Source organism: Phyllostomus hastatus, unplaced genomic scaffold (assembly GCF_019186645.2).
Source record: "Phyllostomus hastatus isolate PE091 unplaced genomic scaffold, TTU_PhHast_1.1 phas_contig_34, whole genome shotgun sequence".
NCBI classification, from domain to species: Eukaryota; Metazoa; Chordata; class Mammalia; order Chiroptera; family Phyllostomidae; genus Phyllostomus; species Phyllostomus hastatus.
Genome location: NW_025333857.1, coordinates 62,644,605 through 62,663,571, shown reverse-complemented (window position 1 = coordinate 62,663,571; position 18,967 = coordinate 62,644,605). Strand labels below are relative to the sequence as shown.

General features: G+C 45.1%; 1 protein-coding gene across 1 annotated transcript in view; it reads right to left on the bottom strand.

Moving 5' to 3' along the window:
- Nucleotides 1–18,967, bottom strand: part of PAPPA (pappalysin 1) — a 224,305-nt gene that overhangs the window by 159,163 nt on the left and 46,175 nt on the right. Inside the window, exons 3-5 of the mRNA XM_045840799.1 lie at nucleotides 11,605–11,750; nucleotides 7,141–7,434; nucleotides 603–795 (exon numbers count right to left, since the gene is read on the bottom strand). Of these exons, the coding sequence (XP_045696755.1) occupies nucleotides 603–795; nucleotides 7,141–7,434; nucleotides 11,605–11,750 (633 nt within the window). The remainder of the gene's footprint in view (nucleotides 1–602; nucleotides 796–7,140; nucleotides 7,435–11,604; nucleotides 11,751–18,967) is intronic.

The following is an 18,967-nucleotide window of genomic DNA, read 5'->3' as shown; positions in this document are numbered from 1 at the left end:
ACCATCTATGAGATTCAGGAAAATATGATGGGGCAGCCGACGGTGATTGGGAGAACTGTGTAAGGTCCCAAAGTGCCTACTTTGAAGGGGTCTGAGGCATCATTGTCCTGTGTACAATGTTTCTTGTATCTTCTTCAATAAATGTCTCAATTTTTTCCCATTACATGGCTGGATACCTTCTGGACAGACACTGTATACATAAACACACATATGTAACCTCACATATAATATGTCTAGGAAGGTGTTTTCCAATTTCAAGTCCTGAGCTCTTGGAGATGAGAGCAGCACCTCCGTCCCAGAGGAGGCTCTGGCAACAGAATTTTCCAGGTTTTTAGTAATAAAGCTAAACATTCATTCATTCACTTAAAATGTTTCACTACTTATACATTTCCATTAGCCATCAGTCATTTATTTTTTGACCCTTGAATTTATCATGTACCTCTAGGGACCAGTCACTGTGTTAAGTGCTGGGCACTCGTCGAACAAGAGCAGAGACAAAGAACAGAGCAAAACCTCTCTCCCAAGTTTGGCTTCCCTTCCAAGTTTCCCTCTTCTTGGCAGGAGGGAGAGAGGGGAAACAGCACTTCACAGCCCATACTCACCTTTCAAAGAAGTGGCCATCGATGGGTGGGAACCATTCCAGCGTCACGGAGTCGGTTGTGTGGCCCACAATCTGGGGAGCGAGGGCGACAGGCGCCGGCTTCTTGGAGGGCTGCCAGCTCTGGTACACCAGGTCCAGGTAACAGTGCATTCTGGCGACTTGATTGGGCGTGAAGGAGTCAGTGCAGTCGTCATCTGCAAGGGGGAAGCGGTGGAGATAAGAACCTGGCTGCACGGGCGGGCACACAAGAGAGTCATGACGTCTCCTGGAGGCCTGGGAGCCAGCACCCCAGCCCTTGCCAGCTCAGAGCTGGCCTCTTCCAGCGCTCAAGAGTTAATGGTCTGTGAACAAATTAGTGTAGTCATCACTTATGCAGACAGGTGAGGGGGAACAGGAAGAAGGGGAGGGTGGATGGAACTGAAACGTACATCTGAGACTGAGAAGGAACGGCCCAGAGATCATGGCTAAGGACAAGGGCAAAGCAGGCTGCTTCCCATGAGCCCCAGGTCCACTGGTCAGTAAGTCACACCCTCCCTTATCTGTTCCCTCCCTCATCACTCATTCAGTATCTCTCATTCATTCATTCATTCATTCATTTACTTGTTTATTCACTCACTCGTTCCTTTGTTCCTTTATGTACTCACTTGTTCCTTCATTCTTTCCTTCACATTCATTCAGTAATTCTGCTCTTTACTGATGCAGTGATATTGTCCTTCAAGCAAACCTTGCGAGCATCTATTACATATTCTCTGCTTTGTGCCAAGAGCCACAGAAAGGTAAAACACAAAACATTCCTGCCCTTGAGGAGCCACCGATCTAGTTATAAAGTGAAGGTCAGTTTGTGGTATTAGTCAAGGTTGTTATAAGGCTGCTCAAGTCTGTGATGCCGATCACTGTTGAACAGAAGACAGCATGTTGGTGCGGGAGAGCGAATCAAAGAGGCTTCTGAAGAAGGAGGTATTTGAGGTCAACCAGATTGCACGGCTACGACTGGGAAAGAAATCTGAGTGAGGGACTGTGGGAGCTGGAGCTGCGAGACCGCAGAGGTCTGACGGCCACGCCGTGACCCCTTCTGCACAGAACTGACACTGAGACTTTTACTGTGTGCTCAGTATGAGCTAGGCATGGTGCACTCTGCTCTGGACCCACTGAACTCTTCTACCATTTTTGGAATAAATACTATGATTTTCTCCATTTTACAGAGAAGGAAACTGAGGCTAGGTGAGATTAAGTAACTTAAGATCACAGGGCTAGAGACGAATCCGAGATGTGAACCCAGGCAATCTTGACTCCAAAGCCAAGCTTCTAATCCATATGAGAACTTCTGAGCGGAAATGAGATTTTGTGTGGATACAGCATCCTGCAGGTGCTTGATAAACAGGAGCTGAGCTGCAGTCTGAGGGTTGCTGGAATACAATCCCTTAAATGTCTTTAGATGTAATGACCTTCAATCCCACGCTCTCTTCTCTAAGATGTGGACTGAAGGTGGTGACCCAAGACTCAGCCCCCAAGGAAGAAGCTTGCCTCCCATCTCTTCCTTCAGCAGCTTTATTCAGCGGCCCCAGGACAATGCACTGTTCTGGCTTCGTTTCCAAAAACACCACTTCCCAGAGGTGTCCGCCTGGTCAGGGTTTCTGCAGCTGGGCTCCAGACAGAGGAGCACGGGGCTCGCCAGATCTTAAAATAAACCCACCGCTGGGAATCCTGCAGCATAAACTCACTTCCCTTATCAAACAAACGGAAAATAAGTTTGGGCAGGTGCTGGGCAGTTGGACGGGATGGATTTTCAAGCATTAATTATAATAGTAAAATATTAGAAATGGCGCATCTCTTTATTAATAAGGAAATGGCTGTGTACCTCAGGCACAGGCTAAGGTACAAAACAGAATACTAATCAATCATTTCCAAGTAAAGGAAGTGACTTTAAATCTCTGACCCCTTACATATACAGGGATATTTAAATCAATCCCACTACCTAGAGTTGTAGAGAGCATTCAGTGAGCTGGAGCATACAAAGCATTTATCAAGATGAATGGAGAAGAAACACAGTGATTTTCTCTCTATATACTCTGATTTGTTTCTTTTACCCCCAAAGAAGCACATTTACTTTTTATAACTTAAAAAGGAGTCATCCCCGTGTTGGCCAATAAGAAAAGAATTTGGAAAATGGATTGGTGATAGAACCTGGTAGGGACACAGCGATGCATCTGAAATTTAAAGCGACCAATGGAGAACAGTCTGTCTCGGATACACAACACAGAGCGGCTATGAGGACCTGGGGTGAGGTGCCCCAGGGTTTCTGTTTATCACGAATGCTCCGTCTCAATTAGCTCATGTCTGGCTTCCCACCATCACATGCCTCCTCTGCCGACATCTGTGGCCACTTTACCCTGGTCTCCAGGACTAGCCAGCACATCTTGTTCTACTGTCCCCATCTTGTCCCCCACCAGAAAGGAATTTGGGGATGTCAGCAAGCTGGGCGCCTGCACCAGTCCCATGATGTCGATGGAGTGCCCTGGGTTTGCTAACACAACTCTGTTCTCAAGAACGTATTTCCATCTGTGGCCGGGCGGCCACAGAGCATGGAGGTGCAGGGCACAGATGTGGTTCCCTCACTTCCCGTGGCCTGTGGGCAAAATGCTGACCCCTGACAGCCTCATTTTCACCCACTGGAAATCAGGCAACAGTGATGTCACCTGCCTCCTAACGCTGGTGAGAGCTTTTAACGAGCTGACCGTGTCGAGTGCATGGATACCCGCGTTGCCCTTTGTAAAAACCCCTCCCTTTTTTTGTTGTTTTAACAATAATGATAATGACAATGATATTAAGAACAATACATGAATAGGAAAGGTACAGATATTCTCTGTAAGACGTTTGTAATATGGCAAAAAATGTTACAAGGAAATAAATACCGCCCTAAACTCATTACCTGGAGATACCAGAATTAACAGTTAGTATACAGGTATGTGTCTGTGCATGCGGAGATGTCAAATATGTGAAATTCTCGTCAGCACAAACATGCACACACACCGGATTCACTCTCTACATAAGACCCTGTGACTGTTTTCACAACCGGTAACGCATCAATGATCCTACTAAGTGTCACCGATTGAGCACTAGTTATGGTATTAAGTCTGTCACCTGTACGATGACACCTACTATCACCTAGTTAAGTGTGATTGTTCTCCATGGTATCGATGAAGTAACTGAAGCTCAGAGAGGAGAAGTAACTCACTTGGGTCAAAGGCCAGTGCATGAAGGACGCAGGTTCGGTCCCCATGCTCCAAACCTCATGCTCTGAACCACTGTGTCCCTCTCCTCCTGTTTGTTCCCTCCATCATCTCCAACATCATCGTTAGCGACCACATAATGTTGTATCATATGGATGCCTTGTGATTTACTTCAGCAATCCATTCCCTTTAGACGTGTAAGCTGTTCCTAATTTTTCACACATATGAGCATTTCTCTTCTATGCCTGGCAGATAGTAAATGCCTAATTAATATTCAGAGGATGAACCTTGCTAAGAACATTCGTATGACTAAATCTTTAAACACATCAACTGATTTATTCCCTTAGGACATCTTCCTTAGTTGGGGAAGGCTGGGTCGAAGCACATGTGCATATTAAAAGGCCCTAATGCACGGGAAGATGGTAACTAGACAGGGGCCCCCATAGGCTGGAAAAGGCCTGGTTACCACACTCTTGAGGAGGCCCTGGTGCTTGGTGGGCCCCCTATGGCCTATTATCTTCAGGAAGCGGAGCCCAGGGCAATGTGACAATACTCTCCTGTTGCTCAGTATGTTTGCCCCCCCCCCAATCTGCCCGGTGCCTGCTCGATCTGAGCTCTTTGGGCCCTCTCCACCTCACCTAATATCAGAAAAAGGGCCAGGTCATTATCAATGAATAGCTCTGCAGTAAGAAAAGCTTGCCTTGGTTTTGCTCTGTGACTCTGGGCAAGCTCCTTAAGCTCCCTAAACCACACTTTCTGCATCTGTAAAATGGGTGGAATAATAAGAGCACTTACCTCATTGGGTTATTTTGAAGATTCTGTGAGACAAACCTAAGACGTGTTTCACACGGCGTCTGACATATCCTAGGCACTCAGTAATTATTGTAATCCTGCGCTGATCAATATGGTAGCCAGCAGCCATGTATGGTTATTTCCATTTAAATGAATGAAAGGTATGTGAGAAGAACAATTCAGTTCCTCAGTCTCACCAGCCGTATCCCAAGGGCTCCACAGCCACACGTGGCTACTGGCTAGCTTCCTGGGCAGCACAGACTTCTCTGTGAAAGGTTCTGCAGACGGCACTGTGCTGGACGCCTTACCCAGCTAGAGGCCAGGTCTGAGCCGGAAGCACCCAGGAAGGACGGGACTCCCAGCAGCTGACCCTGCGAGGCCTGCGCCCTCTCGCCTGGACTGCTCAGTCCCTGCACCATTGCTCTCCCAGCCCTGAGAACCCGATCCTGTTCTGCATTTGAATTTCCTCCAGCTGCTTTTGTCACCTCATCTATCAGAGATCCTAAGGAAAACAAACATTGCAAAGCTCGTGGTCGCCTTGAATATGCTTTTGCGGGTGTAAGTTTGTTATCGTAGCTCAGTGAATTAGTTCTGCTGTTAATGGGTCACTGAGCTGAGGGGTTCCTTTAAAAAAACAACAGTAAATCAATCACCCTTTAGATCTGTACAAAGGGGAACAAAAAAAGATTTAGTTTATGGGGGTCTGGTAGCTAGTGGCAGCTCCTAGGCTCCTAAGAGGCCGGCAAACTTCCAAACTCATGTTATTGTTTATTTTCCATGTGCGTCGAGCTGGCCAAGAAAAGGTGCTACAGAAATGGAACGTAAGCAGGGCTGTGTGAGGGGACAGGGCACTGCATGTGGGATGTCAGCAGGGCTGGGAATGGGAGCCCAGTGGGAACCCGCTTTTGAGGAAATACCCAGCACTCCGGCCCCTTTTAGAGACCTGAACCGGCAGGCTCTTTCTGGTGCCAGGGTGGGTTACGGACTCTTCAAGAGACCTCAGGTTTGGCCTGTAGGAACCCGAGGCCCCCAGAGGTCACCGCCCAAATGGGAAAGCAGAAGACCCTTGGGGGTCATCTAATGCATTGCATTTTAGCAGCAAATCATCTTTCGACATGCAATCTGAAGCAAAGCCCCAACAGGAATGAAAAATACTTGGAAGGGGGCCTCCCTGGTTCAAGTGGAAATAGAAGCCTAGAGCCCCACCCAGGGCATTCCTGTACCTCCCAGGAGGCATCTCTGTGGAGCCGAGTGTGAAAACCACCCAGGTTGCTCCATTTCCCACTCACACATCATCTAGGTCTTTTTTGAAGAGTGGCACCACTGTAGAAGGAAAAAAAAATGCCTGGAGTCAGATGAGTGACCTGTGGCAAATAACTTCAGAGAGTCCCAGCACTGTCATCTGTACAGTGTGGACACTTCCTACCCCTCAGAATTGGGGTTAGAATTAAATGAGATGGTGTATAATAAAAATCCTTTATGGACAATAAACTTTTATAGAAGTAGAAACATTGTTACTGATCAGAATCAATTTTATAGACTTATTATATGAGAATTCATTCATTTTCTTCTGTCCCTGACTCCTTCCCCCCCTTTCTTTCTAAGACACATTTATGAAGCATGCAGGCCTGGTTCTAGGTGCTAGGAACACAGTGATGGATTAGAGACAATCTCTGTCTTCGCAGGACTCGCTTGTTCTAGTGGCAGAAAGAGACACCTACATTGAATATTATAATAGAGTTTTGCAGATCTTGCCTTACACAAGGGCTCTTGGCTTTACTGGGCCAGCGGTGAGGGCTGTGACTGCTTAGAGAGAGGGGTGTCTTGTTCTAACTGGCAGAAAGTGTTAAAAGGGCTACACGTGGTCTTGCTATATGCTAGAAGGAAGTACGGGGCATCCTAGAACCCAATGAGTGAATCCTTAATACTGTTACTGACAGAATAAAAAGGGCTTTGATGAGACGTGTACAGCTACGAAAAGTATCAATCCGTGTAATCATTATGAATTTAAAAACTAAAAGCACTCTCTCTCTCTTGCTCTCTGGTAATAAAATAGTAAAGGAGAGTATAAGAGTTTTGTGGGTTTTTTTAAAGGTTCAAAAACCACCAGCTGCAAGAATGTATTCTGAGAAGAATACAGCTGCAAAACCAAGAGGATCCTTGGAGATCGAGTCTAAAGAGCTGATTTTCTTGAGAAAACAGAGGATGCGATAGACTGAACGGTGTTGGGTGAACTAGTGGCGAGGCCAGGCCTTCTACTCGGGTTTCCTGACTATCAGCCCCGGTCGGCTTCCCAGTGGGTGTCTTCCTGAGGACCTTTCAGAATATGAAACATCGCCCGAGTACACTTGAGGACTTCACAGAAGGGTTAGTATTCTGGTCATTTGGGATGAGGCCTTTCTTGGGAAGAAGACACATCAGCATCGGTAAAGACCTTGCTCAAAGCTACTGTGAGTCAGGACTGGAGCCCGTATCTGACATCCAGCCCTATGCACCCTGCAGAGAGTAGCGCCCTACCTGCGTAGCTCATGAAGTTGTTGTAAGGAGTGTTGAAGAAGCTATGAAAGCCACAGGTGTCATTTCCTGGCCCCGGGTCACCGCAGGACTTGTATTTCGGGGCTGGGTTGGTGTCGCTGCAGAGGTCTCCAGTCTCAAAGGAAGGCTCGGTCTCCATGCAGGGGTCACTGCAAGACTGGATTTCCGAGATGCCTCGGAAGATGTGGTAGAGGCCCAGGCTGTGCCCGATCTCATGGATCATGGTGTGGGTATGCCCCGGAATACCGTAGAAAGAGGGGTTCAAGACAATGCCACCTGCAGGGTGAAAATCAGAGCTTTAAACAAGCTGGACACTTTGCGTCCTGGTTCAGGAATCCCCCAATATGTGGGTGCTGCCCAAAGTAACCACAGGCTTCTCCACCTTATGCCTCCACTGCCCTAGGAGCTGTTATGACTTGTAATATGAATCACTGATTTAGTAGGAAGCAGTCTCACAAGTCATTTTATGCAATCCTTTCACTTTCAGATGAAGACACCCATGCCTAAAGGAGTGAGGCAACTTACCCAAAGTGATTTCAAACTACTTAAAAGAGGTGGCATGATCAGCACTCAAGGACTTTGATTTCTGGGCTAGTAAACATCTCTGCTGCAACTTCTTCCTCAGAAAGTAAGTCACGTCCTGGTTTATAAGTATTCTACACACTTTTGTTTATGTGAAGGCCTCAAGGTCAGACACCTTGGTTTCCGTTCTCATTTTGCCTTCACTAACTCTGTGACATTGAGCAAGTCAATTGCCCCCTCTGAATCCCATTCCTCCATCTGTATAGTCTATAGAGAGTGGACATGCATGAAGGCCAGAACCATGTTGCACTTACTATTACAACAGTGGCCAAAAGCCAGTATTTCTTGAGCATTATTATGTCTCCTCAGGCCCTGGGCTGAGTGTATCTTGTGTGTATCATCACAGTCATTTACAATGCAATGAGACAGGCACTGATTCACAGAGAAGAGAAGTGCCTGGCCCATGATCAAGAGTTAGTCGGTGTGGGGTTGAAATCTGAACCACGATCCTTGGGCTCCAAAACTAGGGCTCTTAATCTGAGATCTACTGCTAATGCCTGCCTCAGGGACTGAAACATGGCGTCTCTTTAAATGTGTGTTCAATATTCGCTGAATGCTGATCCAACAAAGGAAGCTTTGCCAGGTCTAATCACATGGAAGCAGCTAGTATAGCATTTGACATACCATGAGGGCCGTACTTACTGTCTAACTACTTGTTATTCAGAGTGTGGCTCATGAACAAACAACATGACCATCACCTGGAAGGTAATTAGAAATGCTGACTCTCAGGCCCCACCCGAGACCTACAGAACCAGAATCTGAATTTTAACCAGAGCCCCAGATGACTTGTCTGTACGTTCTAGTTTAGGAAGCAATGGTCCACATGGCCTGTCTTAGAACACAGAGCATTGCTTCGTTTGGGGAGACAAATGGAACAGGTCTCAGCAGAGTCCAGGGACAGCATCACTGCATGTTCATTTTGGGCACTGGAGAAATACATGTAGGCTAGCAGAAAGACATTTACACTTTAAAATCTAAGGGTGTCTAAGGGAAGGTTAAAATTCAGGTCTGAGCTTCCTGTGAGTAGTAACTTTAAGTGCAGAGCAGCGTCTTATAAAAGAATGGTAAGAAAGCAGAATCTTGTTGATTTGCCCTGGCAAGCCTGGAGCTGGCGTGTAGGGAGTTATATCTCAGACTGAAATGCTGGGAGGGTGAGCTCGCTCGGTCTTGGGGCTCACGGAGTCTATTAATTCTGAACAGCGCAGGGCCTTCTTCTAGCACAAAGATAAAGATGCATGAGAGGGTGTGTGGGTATGCATGTGTGTATATGAGGAGGGGCAGGCAGAGGCAGGGTGGAAGAGAAGTGAGACATGCAATCTCTCTCAATTATTTTCTGTCAATCATAATATGTAACACAATCCCTTTCTCACCCAAGACTGTTTCCAGGGATGATGGTGTAACAGGAGGAAAAGAGGGTAAATATATATATATAAAAATATACACGCACATTATATATATATACATTTATATATATATAAATTAGGTTTGATTGAAGTTACTGCAGACAAATTACTTATGATCAATAGCTCTCAGGATGGGAGGGGGCAACCTGAAGGACAGCTGGAATCAGTCTGACATGAGTTGCAATCCTCAATTTGCTTCATATTGGCTGTGTGATCTTGAGAAAGTGAGTTGCATCTCTGGTGAGTTCTAAAATAAACAGCCACAACAGTGGCAGTGATTCTCTGCCTCTCCCTGAAGCTTTGATGTGGAGGGAACGGTGGGAGGACCTCCTAGGTATTTTCAGGGTTGCAGACTTAATGTCCAGTCTGGCTCTGGTGGTTTTACCTCATTCCCTCCCCACTCAGCCCTCTTCAGAGAGCGACAGCACAGAGCCCGAGTCCTGTTTCATTGCTTCTCTTAAAAGGTGAAATAGCTTGAGCCTGACATCATCCTGAAATACTATAACATGCTGTGGATTTATAGCCTTCTGTGGTCCTGGTCCTGAGCCAGTCTCTGAAATTCGTGGAATTATCAGGAGTATTTTCCTCTAACTTTAGAAGTGTGTTGCTCAACCCTTCTAAGGCTCTGCTCCTGGCCTTTGCAGTTGCTTTTCCAATAGTGCAACATTTCTGCACTGAGAAGGGTCCTTGGAGGCCATCTAGTGTAACCTGTTCATTTAAAATCTGAAGAAATTGAGATCTGGATAGGGAAAGAGTCTTGCCTAAGGCCATACTACTAAGGCAAGTCAGAGCTGAGAACAACTGTGGATTTGGACTCTGTACCAGCATGATTCCCACACATCATATGAGGCAAGTGATAGAAGCTAATCCTCCCCAAGTTTGCCCAAGTTGCACTCTCTCTTCTGCCCAGCCCCTATCTGTTTATGATTGTCTGTCCATCTGCCCATTTACTTGTTCATCATCTATCTCAGGGTTTCTCAATTTCTGCACTATTGGCATTTTGGATTAGATAATTTTTTTTTGTGGATATTGTCGGAGATTTAGCGGTATCACTGACCTTTACTCACTAGATGCCAGTAGCATCCTCTCATTTGAATCAACCACAAATATCTCTAGACATTGCCAATTATCTTCTAGGAGCTAAAATGCCCCCACCCCCAAGTTAAGATCCACTACATATTTACCTTTGCCGTCTACCTCTATTTGGCTGACTATATACAACATGGACATATACAGACACCCACTGGTTGTCTTAAAAACAACTGTGAAATGTCAGCTGTCTGAAGCGAACTAAGTCTAGAGTTTGATTCCATACAATTTCATCATTTGAAGTTGCAGAGTTCTTGATCTCCAAGACATCAGTGATGTGGAGCAGCTACTGGACTTTGGGTGTATCAGCGGGGGGCCAGGCAGCCTGAGGAAATACCCACCACTGCCTCCTGCTAAGCCCAAACATTCTCAGGTGAGGATGCTCACTGAGTCATCACTATTCATTGGTGTAGATAACGGGAACATTCTACTGAGCAAAAATGGTTAAATAAACTGCAGTGTCCTTACTCCACGGAATATTATGTGGCCATTACAAATCTCATCCTTAGAAAGATGGAAATAACTTAGTAAGATGCTTTTCTCTTGTGATGTTAAATGGAAAAAAAGTTGGGTGGGAAGTCATTAAGAAGATTGCTGCAACACAGAAAAATGTAGATGGCCTAATATTAGGTGAAAGAAAGAGACAAACTTGCATCCATGCTATGATTTCAAATATGCACAAGTTAAAAAATGCATGACTGCATATATCCGTGAACTGGAAGAGTGTGAAAAATAAAAATTGAGCAGCTACACTGTCTGCTGACAGGGTCTGGTTCAGAAACTATTGTCGTTTTTGACTTTGGTGGCTGATTTGTATAAACACATGTCTTGTTTATGGATATGCATCATTTGAATGTAAGAAGAGTCCCTGGTGTTGCTGATGGGTGGAATGTGAAGGAAAGAGGAGTTCTTATAAAATGTACTTTCTCTTGCCTCTTTGGTGTCTTTCAAGCCAACCCATGCTTGGCTATGGCAGCACAAGGTGGTTACCAGGCTAAGAAAATGTTTGCACAAACTAAGAATCAATGGACAGAGTTATAAATTTGAATTCAAAATATGGTTCTGCCACCTACTTGTGTGACCTTGGGTAAGCCCCACTCCCTCCCTTACTCTCAGTTTCCACATTGGTAAAATAGGCTTGGTAATATTGTATGGTTTTCTTCAGAGCATTTCTTGGTGGTTCAAATGAGATCAGGGATGCTGAAAAGTTTTGTAAATTAAAAAAATAATAAATAAAGGGATTGTTCTCTATTCCCATACCACCACCACCATCTGGACTATGACCACCATGATCATCATCATCATCATCATCACTAGGACGTGCATTCCTGTACTAATCCAACTCCCTCCTGAAGACGTTTCTAATTCTCACCTAAGGGCAATAGGGCCTCCTTGTCCCATGGCCAAGTGGCTACTCCTGCCAATTCCTCCTCCGAGGAGTTTGCAAAGAAGATATTGAGGTGTGTTGTTCCATCCAGTCTAAGAATGCTCTTCAGTTCATTGACATCCAAGTATGCTCTGTAATAGAAAAAGAACCTTGGCTGTCATCACCATCCACAAAAGTCACTCTTCACATAACAGGTACTGCTCATTAACTAAGAGCTACTATGTGTCAGGCACTTTGCTAAGCACTTTATAAACATCACCTCATTGACTTCTCTCAATATTTAAGTGATATGGCCCCATGTTATAGATAAGAAAATTACATTCTTATGAGTTTAACAGACTTGATAAGGTTGCTCAGCTTACAAAGAGCAGAGGCAGTTCAGAATCTAGATTTATCTAAAGAAAACATCTGTGTCCCTAAGGATTCTGCCTGTGTTGACTAGTGGCGGGGTCACATAACGTGAGTACAGAGCAAGAGTACAGACCATGGAAGAGATAACCTATTTTCTAGTCTTGGCTTCTTTCTTCCTCATTCACTATGCACCTTGGACCATTCATTTTAGTAAATGCATGGCTGTACTGGGAAGCCTTCTTTGCATCTGTCTACCATCTCTACACAAACCACTGTTACTTGGTTTTCAAGATAAGCACCATATGGCCCAATATTCTTAAACATGTTGTCCAAAGTTGCAGAACTGAATTTAAAGGCCAATTCCGTCTAGCTCAGAAACCTATACTCCTTTGATGGGGGCATCATGCTGCCACCTGTAGTAAATGATGCTCCATCCTGTAAGCCCCTATTTCTTTGTAAAACAGACTAGAGAAGGATATTGTACTCGAGGTAGCTGCCATGTTAGTCTGACATATCTGGAATGTGAATTAACTCACTGCAGTGCAATTGTCAACTCTTTAACATATGGAACAAACACACATTGGATAAAGAAAGAGATGGTCTTGGAAAGAGACTGGCATATCCTAGGTGCTTAATACCTAAGAATTCTTCCCTTGCAGAATAAGATTCTCACATTGGGACAGAATCGCTAAAGCTCCGGATCAGTCACGGGCGTATTATTCAACAGCTCACTTCCTAAACTGGGAGAACATCCTGCTCCCTGCCCATCCTTCTTTCAGCTCCTATTTTATATCTGTCATCAGGTATTTGAGAGGTCTTGGGAGCAGCTGATAATCATTTCTTGAGGAAATACATCAATGAATAAATGTTTAAAAATATAAATAAATAAGCAGGCAGGCTGCTGGATGTAGTAGTTGAGATAAAGTCTACAAACAATGATATTTAATGTTGGCTGGGCCCTTCTATGTGGCCTGACTCTATGTGGATTATCTCCTTTAATCGACTTATTTACACTGAGGGAGGCAGTATTATCATCCCCGTTTTCAAGAGGAGAAAACGGAGGCTTCCGGGGCCTTCATTCCTTGCTAAGGTCACACAGTCAGTTAACAGTGTTTTCCTTTACTATAATTTTGTCTCTCCATACGGTGGCTGGCACAGAGCCCGACTCGTAGAGCACACAAAGATGGTTCCCTTGCCTTCCCCTTTAGTCACAGAAGGGCCTGTGTATGGGAAAGAGTGAAGTTCAAGATCCCCAGCATGGCCTGCAAGAACGTGTCTCCACCAGTAGCCTCCTCTCTCTCTGTTCCCTCTCTTGAATTTCCCAGTGTGCCCTGGCAGCACCACCATGAAGCACTTGCCCCAGTCCCTTTACTCATGCTCTTCCCTCTGTCAGGGACTCTACTCCCCATTTTGTCCCCTGATGAACAAATCCAGAGTCCGTTCTGGTACCTCTTCTCCAGGAAGACTTCCCTGATTTCCATGCCACCTCCCCACTCTTTACTGTCTTTGTCCTCATCCACCTCCTATTAGTACACGCTCTAACACCATTCTAATAACCACTTTACCTGTCTATGTCTGCCACTCTTGGTGGCTCCCTGGGTGCCAGGGAAGGTGCCTTATTCATCTCTGTTTACTGAGTCCTCAGCACAGGGCCTGACACCTGAAAAGCACTCAGTAAATACAGGTGGAATTGAATTTGCACTGGGAAGGAGAAAGGCTAAGATATTTAGTCTCCATTTCAGCACTGTCTTCCTATGAGACCTCAGTTTACTTATCAATACCCTGGGTGCTATGCAGAACATTTCTGTTCATCACAAACCTGCACCTCTACACCGACAGGAATAGGCTATGTCTGAGACCCCAACGCCCTCCTGTCTACCCACATCTTCAAGAGTTCATGAGACCAAATGTTCATGTAACCCTCATTTTCCTGTCCTTTCAAAACACAAGTTAACATGAATTGGAGATAAAGGCGGGGCCAAGAGAGGTTGCATCTACATTGACCAAAACTTGGTTGAAGTCACCAATGTTGAAGACAGCCGCACAAGTACAGATGTTGACTCGAAGTCTTGCTGCTGTGCCCTTTTCTCCCCCAAGAGCCCATCTTCAGCTTCTTAGACTGGAAGCCTCCTAAGGAGTTCACACCAGTCTGTTCTGTGATCAGAAGAGGAAAACTAACACTTATTAAGCACTTGCTAGATGCCAGCTACTCATGTTGCCCGGTCCCTGTGCAGTATTTGAAGCCACTGAGTGGGCAGGATGGCTCATTCTCAAGCCAGAGTCCTGGGTTTGAATCCAGCTCTTCCACTTGATATTTGGGTCACCCAGAGCAATTTACTTAACTTCCTGCACCCCAGTTATTCTATTCACAAAATGAAAATAACAATAGTAACTACCTCACAGAGTTGTTTAGAGGATTTGGGTTATTAATAAAGGAAGACTAAAAGGCTTACTACAATACCTGGCATGTAGAGAAACTGAGTAAGTGTTTGCGATTCCTATTATTTATCCCCATCTTATAGATGAAGTAACAGGGGTTCAGGGATCAGAGAAGGACATGGCCAAGTGTAACTCTAGAGATGGCCAATACTTCCCACAACCTCACCCTTGTTTCCAAGCACACTCAGGGCCATGGTGAAAAGAGAAACAATGTGTGGGAGAAGAATGAAAACACAGAGAAGCTGAGGTTTTCTTGGATCAGCCCTTTCCACATTATTTATTATTTTCTAATTGGTTTGTCCGTTTCCATCAAGTGTTCTCTCAGGCAAAGAACACAAATGTTATTAGAGAAAGTCACCTCTTTGCCCCATTGCTCTAGGCTGAGAAAGCTTCAGGAGAGGAAGAGAAGGGTGGAGTAGGGCCAGGGGAGACATCTTAATTGGCTGTTTATTCAGTTGTAATTACAGAAGCAATCTTTTCAGGGGGTGGTATTCTTTCTGGCCCAAGGCAGAGATGTGGGATGTTGGAGCCATTCCCCTGCTTGTACGTGGGTTTTTTTTTTTTATGCTCTGAGAAGCCTCTGTTTCCCAAAAGAGAAAGAATCCACAGTACCCATCCTGGCTCCTGGCCTCACTGGCCTCTCTTCTCTTCTCTCCATCTCTTTTGCCGGGACCCACACAAAGGAAAAGAACTCTGTGGCTGAAAGCTTTCCCCTGCTGGGTAAGGTCTTCCCACCTATTTAGAGACAAGCTGGGTATCTATCTCCTGAATGCATCATGGGAAAATCGTGGGGATAGGAATTCATGTGGGCATCTACCTCCTTCCTTCCATCTCTTTAAGATACTGTTTATTCCTTTCAGTGAATAGATGGAGGAGAAATCACAGAAGATCAAACTGAACAGGACCAAGAGAGTCTAGGGAGACCAAGGCTGATGATGAGAAAAGGACAAGGACTTACTTGGGACCACCTGTCTCTCTTTTTGGCCTTGTGTGTATAAGATAAATTGGTCAAATTTATTTTTTAAAAAAGACCATTACCCCAGGAAAAAATCAATCCAAATCCTTATTAATTTTATAAGGCAGTACTACCGGAATTGGATAGACAGACCTCTGTTCCCAGTTGCTTTGTGTCTCTGCCATTTAGCTCACAGGGACACCAGCAGCATTCAACGAGACAGCTTAGCACAGTCCCGACGGGCGCTCCCCTCCGGATCCTGGTCTCCTATTTTCTCCTACTGGGGAAAAGCCTAAACTGACAGTCTGCCTCTGGGTGGCTCTCCCAGCTTGGCTCTCAGTGTCTCTTCCACACCACCCAGCCTTCTTCTTCCTCCCATACCCTCCCACTCAAGTTCTCATGAGTTCCTCATCTGAGAACCTCCAGTTTTCCCCAATTAGGCCCATTCCTTAAGCATGTCCATCATCCCCTCTTCTGCCTCATGCTCTCTCTTCCTGAATCTCAGCCTTCCAAAATCTTGCCTTCCACATTAAATTCAGCTTACTCCACATTTCTGGTCAGGGCTAGCCACACCTGGAAAGTGGGATAATGATGTCCACCTAAAAGGGGTGTCAGAAGGACTAGAGGCAATGCTGAGAAAGTTCCTCGCACAGAGCCTGGCCAATAAAAGGTACTCACTAATTAGCCTTGGCTATTTTTATTGCATCATTATTATTATTACAATGATGATGATTAGGAACACCAAAATCATCATCGCGTCATCTGTAGCTGAAAATGACTTCTCTCTCCTTAGACCCTCCCCCACCCACTTTTGATTCTGGGGATTCTATTATCACCCTGCTTTGTGTTAGCTTCACTGTATGAGCACCTGTCTTCCCCATCAGGCTATGAGCTTCAAGCAGGTGGGGCCAAGTCTTCATCATGTTTGTGTCCCCTAAAACTTGCCTTCAACAGGGAGAGGCACCACTGCTTGGCAGTGATTGAGCACCTCTCTCTTACACTGCATAACATCAGAATAGGATGAGAAGCCCAGGGCTCAGGGAAATGCAGTGACTTGCCAAGGGTCAGAGAACGGTCCGACAACAAACCTCTATTCACTAGGCTGTATGACAGCACTTTTGTACCAATTAGTAAAGTCACCTCTTCCTTTGGGAGACACAGTTCCCTGCAAGGGACTGTGACTTTCAAAGTCCGGCATGGGAGGGATTGCGGCTTCTGTGCAGAACCTGCATTGCCTGAATTTCTGGCTGGTTCCTACCACACTCCACATGCTGGTTTGCAGCTCAGGCTCTCCATCTGTTCAGTCAGCTCGCGAATCAGTTCAGTGTTTTTCATACCACAGTCTATAGGAGGCTAAACCCACAAGAAGCAGATAAATAGTTAAAGGAAAAAAGTTTCCGACTCAAATGGATTTAGGACATGCTCCATTAAACAAGGTTAAATACATATATTTTTTAATTGCAAGAATTTTCAGGGCCTTTACTATGCAAAATAGGAGTTGGTCAGATAGTGCATGAAGTGTTCCCAAAGATATTTGACCATAATCCCTTCCCCCGCCCCTTCTCTGCCTTTGCCAAAAACCAAGTAAGAGCACAACCAATACAGTTTGAGAAATGTTGGGCTCAATTGGAAAGTCCCCCCTAACTTGGATACTCTCCCTAAGCTGCCTCCCAAAAGAGGTGTCTCAGTGTCTCCTTTCTTCCTGCACAGCCCGTGCACCTGGATCCTACTGCGAAGGTTGCAGGGCCCCTGGAATGTCAGTTTCAAGGGGCCCATCCCCAGAGTGCCAAGGCACCCAGACTGTACCCCTCTGCCAGAACTGCATTTCAAAGCCATGAGAGCAGTTCTGGAGAGAGATCAAAGCTCTCTCAACTCAACTGTCATTAGAATATTTTCTTTATGCATCTCACTCGCTGGTGAGTGCCAACAACGTATTTCCTAAATGCACTGGCCTGAGATGGTACAACTCTGTAATAATCTCAATGAGAGAGCTGTCAGGGCCTGTTTTATTGAAAGAGAAGCAAAAGAGAACTACATTCAAAATGCAGAACAACAACAACAACGACGACAAATCCCTCACATAAATCATGGAAGGCTTGAGTTTTTCCAAGTCAAAATGTAATACATGGACTCTCCTATTTTAAAGACAGTTGGTCAGAGGTATGGCTCACAGTGAGCCCAGATCAAGACTGAGCAGTCTCGGCCTCTGTTCCCACTAAGAGCAAACTGACTTCCCTGCTGCAGAAGTGAGAGCTGAGGAGGAGATCTTTGAGTAGTCTTATTGCCCAGCTTCCATTCCCTGGGCACTTGATAAGTGCAGGTGGGTTACAAGGATGGTGCTGGCCATGTGCTGATGCCTTCATTTGCTGAGACTGGGCCACTTCCAAGCCGGAGCCTGGTGACAGTTCTTTCAGGTTAAGGTCAAAGGCAACAGAGTGCTAGAGAAAAAGCCACATCTTAAAAGAGAGACAGACTAGGGTTCAAAGCCCCCCTTTCCTCCTAAGGGGCTGTGTGACCTTGCAGAAGTGACTTAATTTCTCTGAGCCTCAATTTCTTCATCAGCAACATGACAATGATCAAATTCAACCCAGAGGGAAGAACATAACAATTCAAGGAAGCAATACCTAAGGAAGTGTCTAGAAGAGTGCCAAACCCATGAAAAGACCCCAAGATGCCTAATTCTCTTTTTAGCTTACTCAAGGATCCAGAGAAAACAGGCCTTAGCTCTGACGGCCTGCAGTGTCTCCCTTCCATCAGTGAACCCTGGTTCCTATCACTGGGTCAATGTGTTTATCTTCCTCACCAGCAGTAGCCCTGTTTCTACAACTCATTGTACATTGCCTATTTCCAAATTCTGATTGCAGCCTGTCATTCCCAAGGAGGGTCTCAAGTCCGTGACCCACTACTCCACTTTCAGAACACACTAGACCATTTGAAAGTGATTATCAAATGTAAAGATCAAAGCCACTCAAGACAAGTCATTAAAGCAAGATAAACCTCAGAATGTTTATTGCATCCATATCCCTTGTTCCAAATTACAAGCTTTCTCCAAGCTGTGACCAGTTCTAAAAGTTGGATTTTGTACTTTTATCCCAAGGGCCCCAATGATCTGGATTTTATTCTCCTGCTTAGTTTCATTGTCAGAAATGCTTAAATATTTTAGCCTCTCTTGTCTGTAAGGAGAGGCAAAGGGGAAAATAAAAAGTGCTTGGAGAGTTTATTAAATTCTTGGAATCCTGAATGATTGGTTTCCAAAATAATAGCTTTGGTGGAGATGCTTGACACACACTCTAAGAAAAATGTAACAGCGCCAATCAAAGATCATTTGAAAAAAATTGATTATTCATTTGTTTATTGAATAAGTCATTGTTTCCATACTCTCCTCTTCCTTCCCATCCTCCCTCCCTCTCTCCTTCCTCCCTACCTCCCTTCCTGCCTTCATATAATTCATTCAGTCTTTCTTTCAGTCACCAACATTCATTCTATCATATACCATGCTTCCTGCTAGAAACTGGGCATACAAACATAAAAGAGAAACAATTTTTACTATCACAGAGTTAGCAGTTTTATGAAGGAAGCCAGACAAATAATCAGATGATCAGG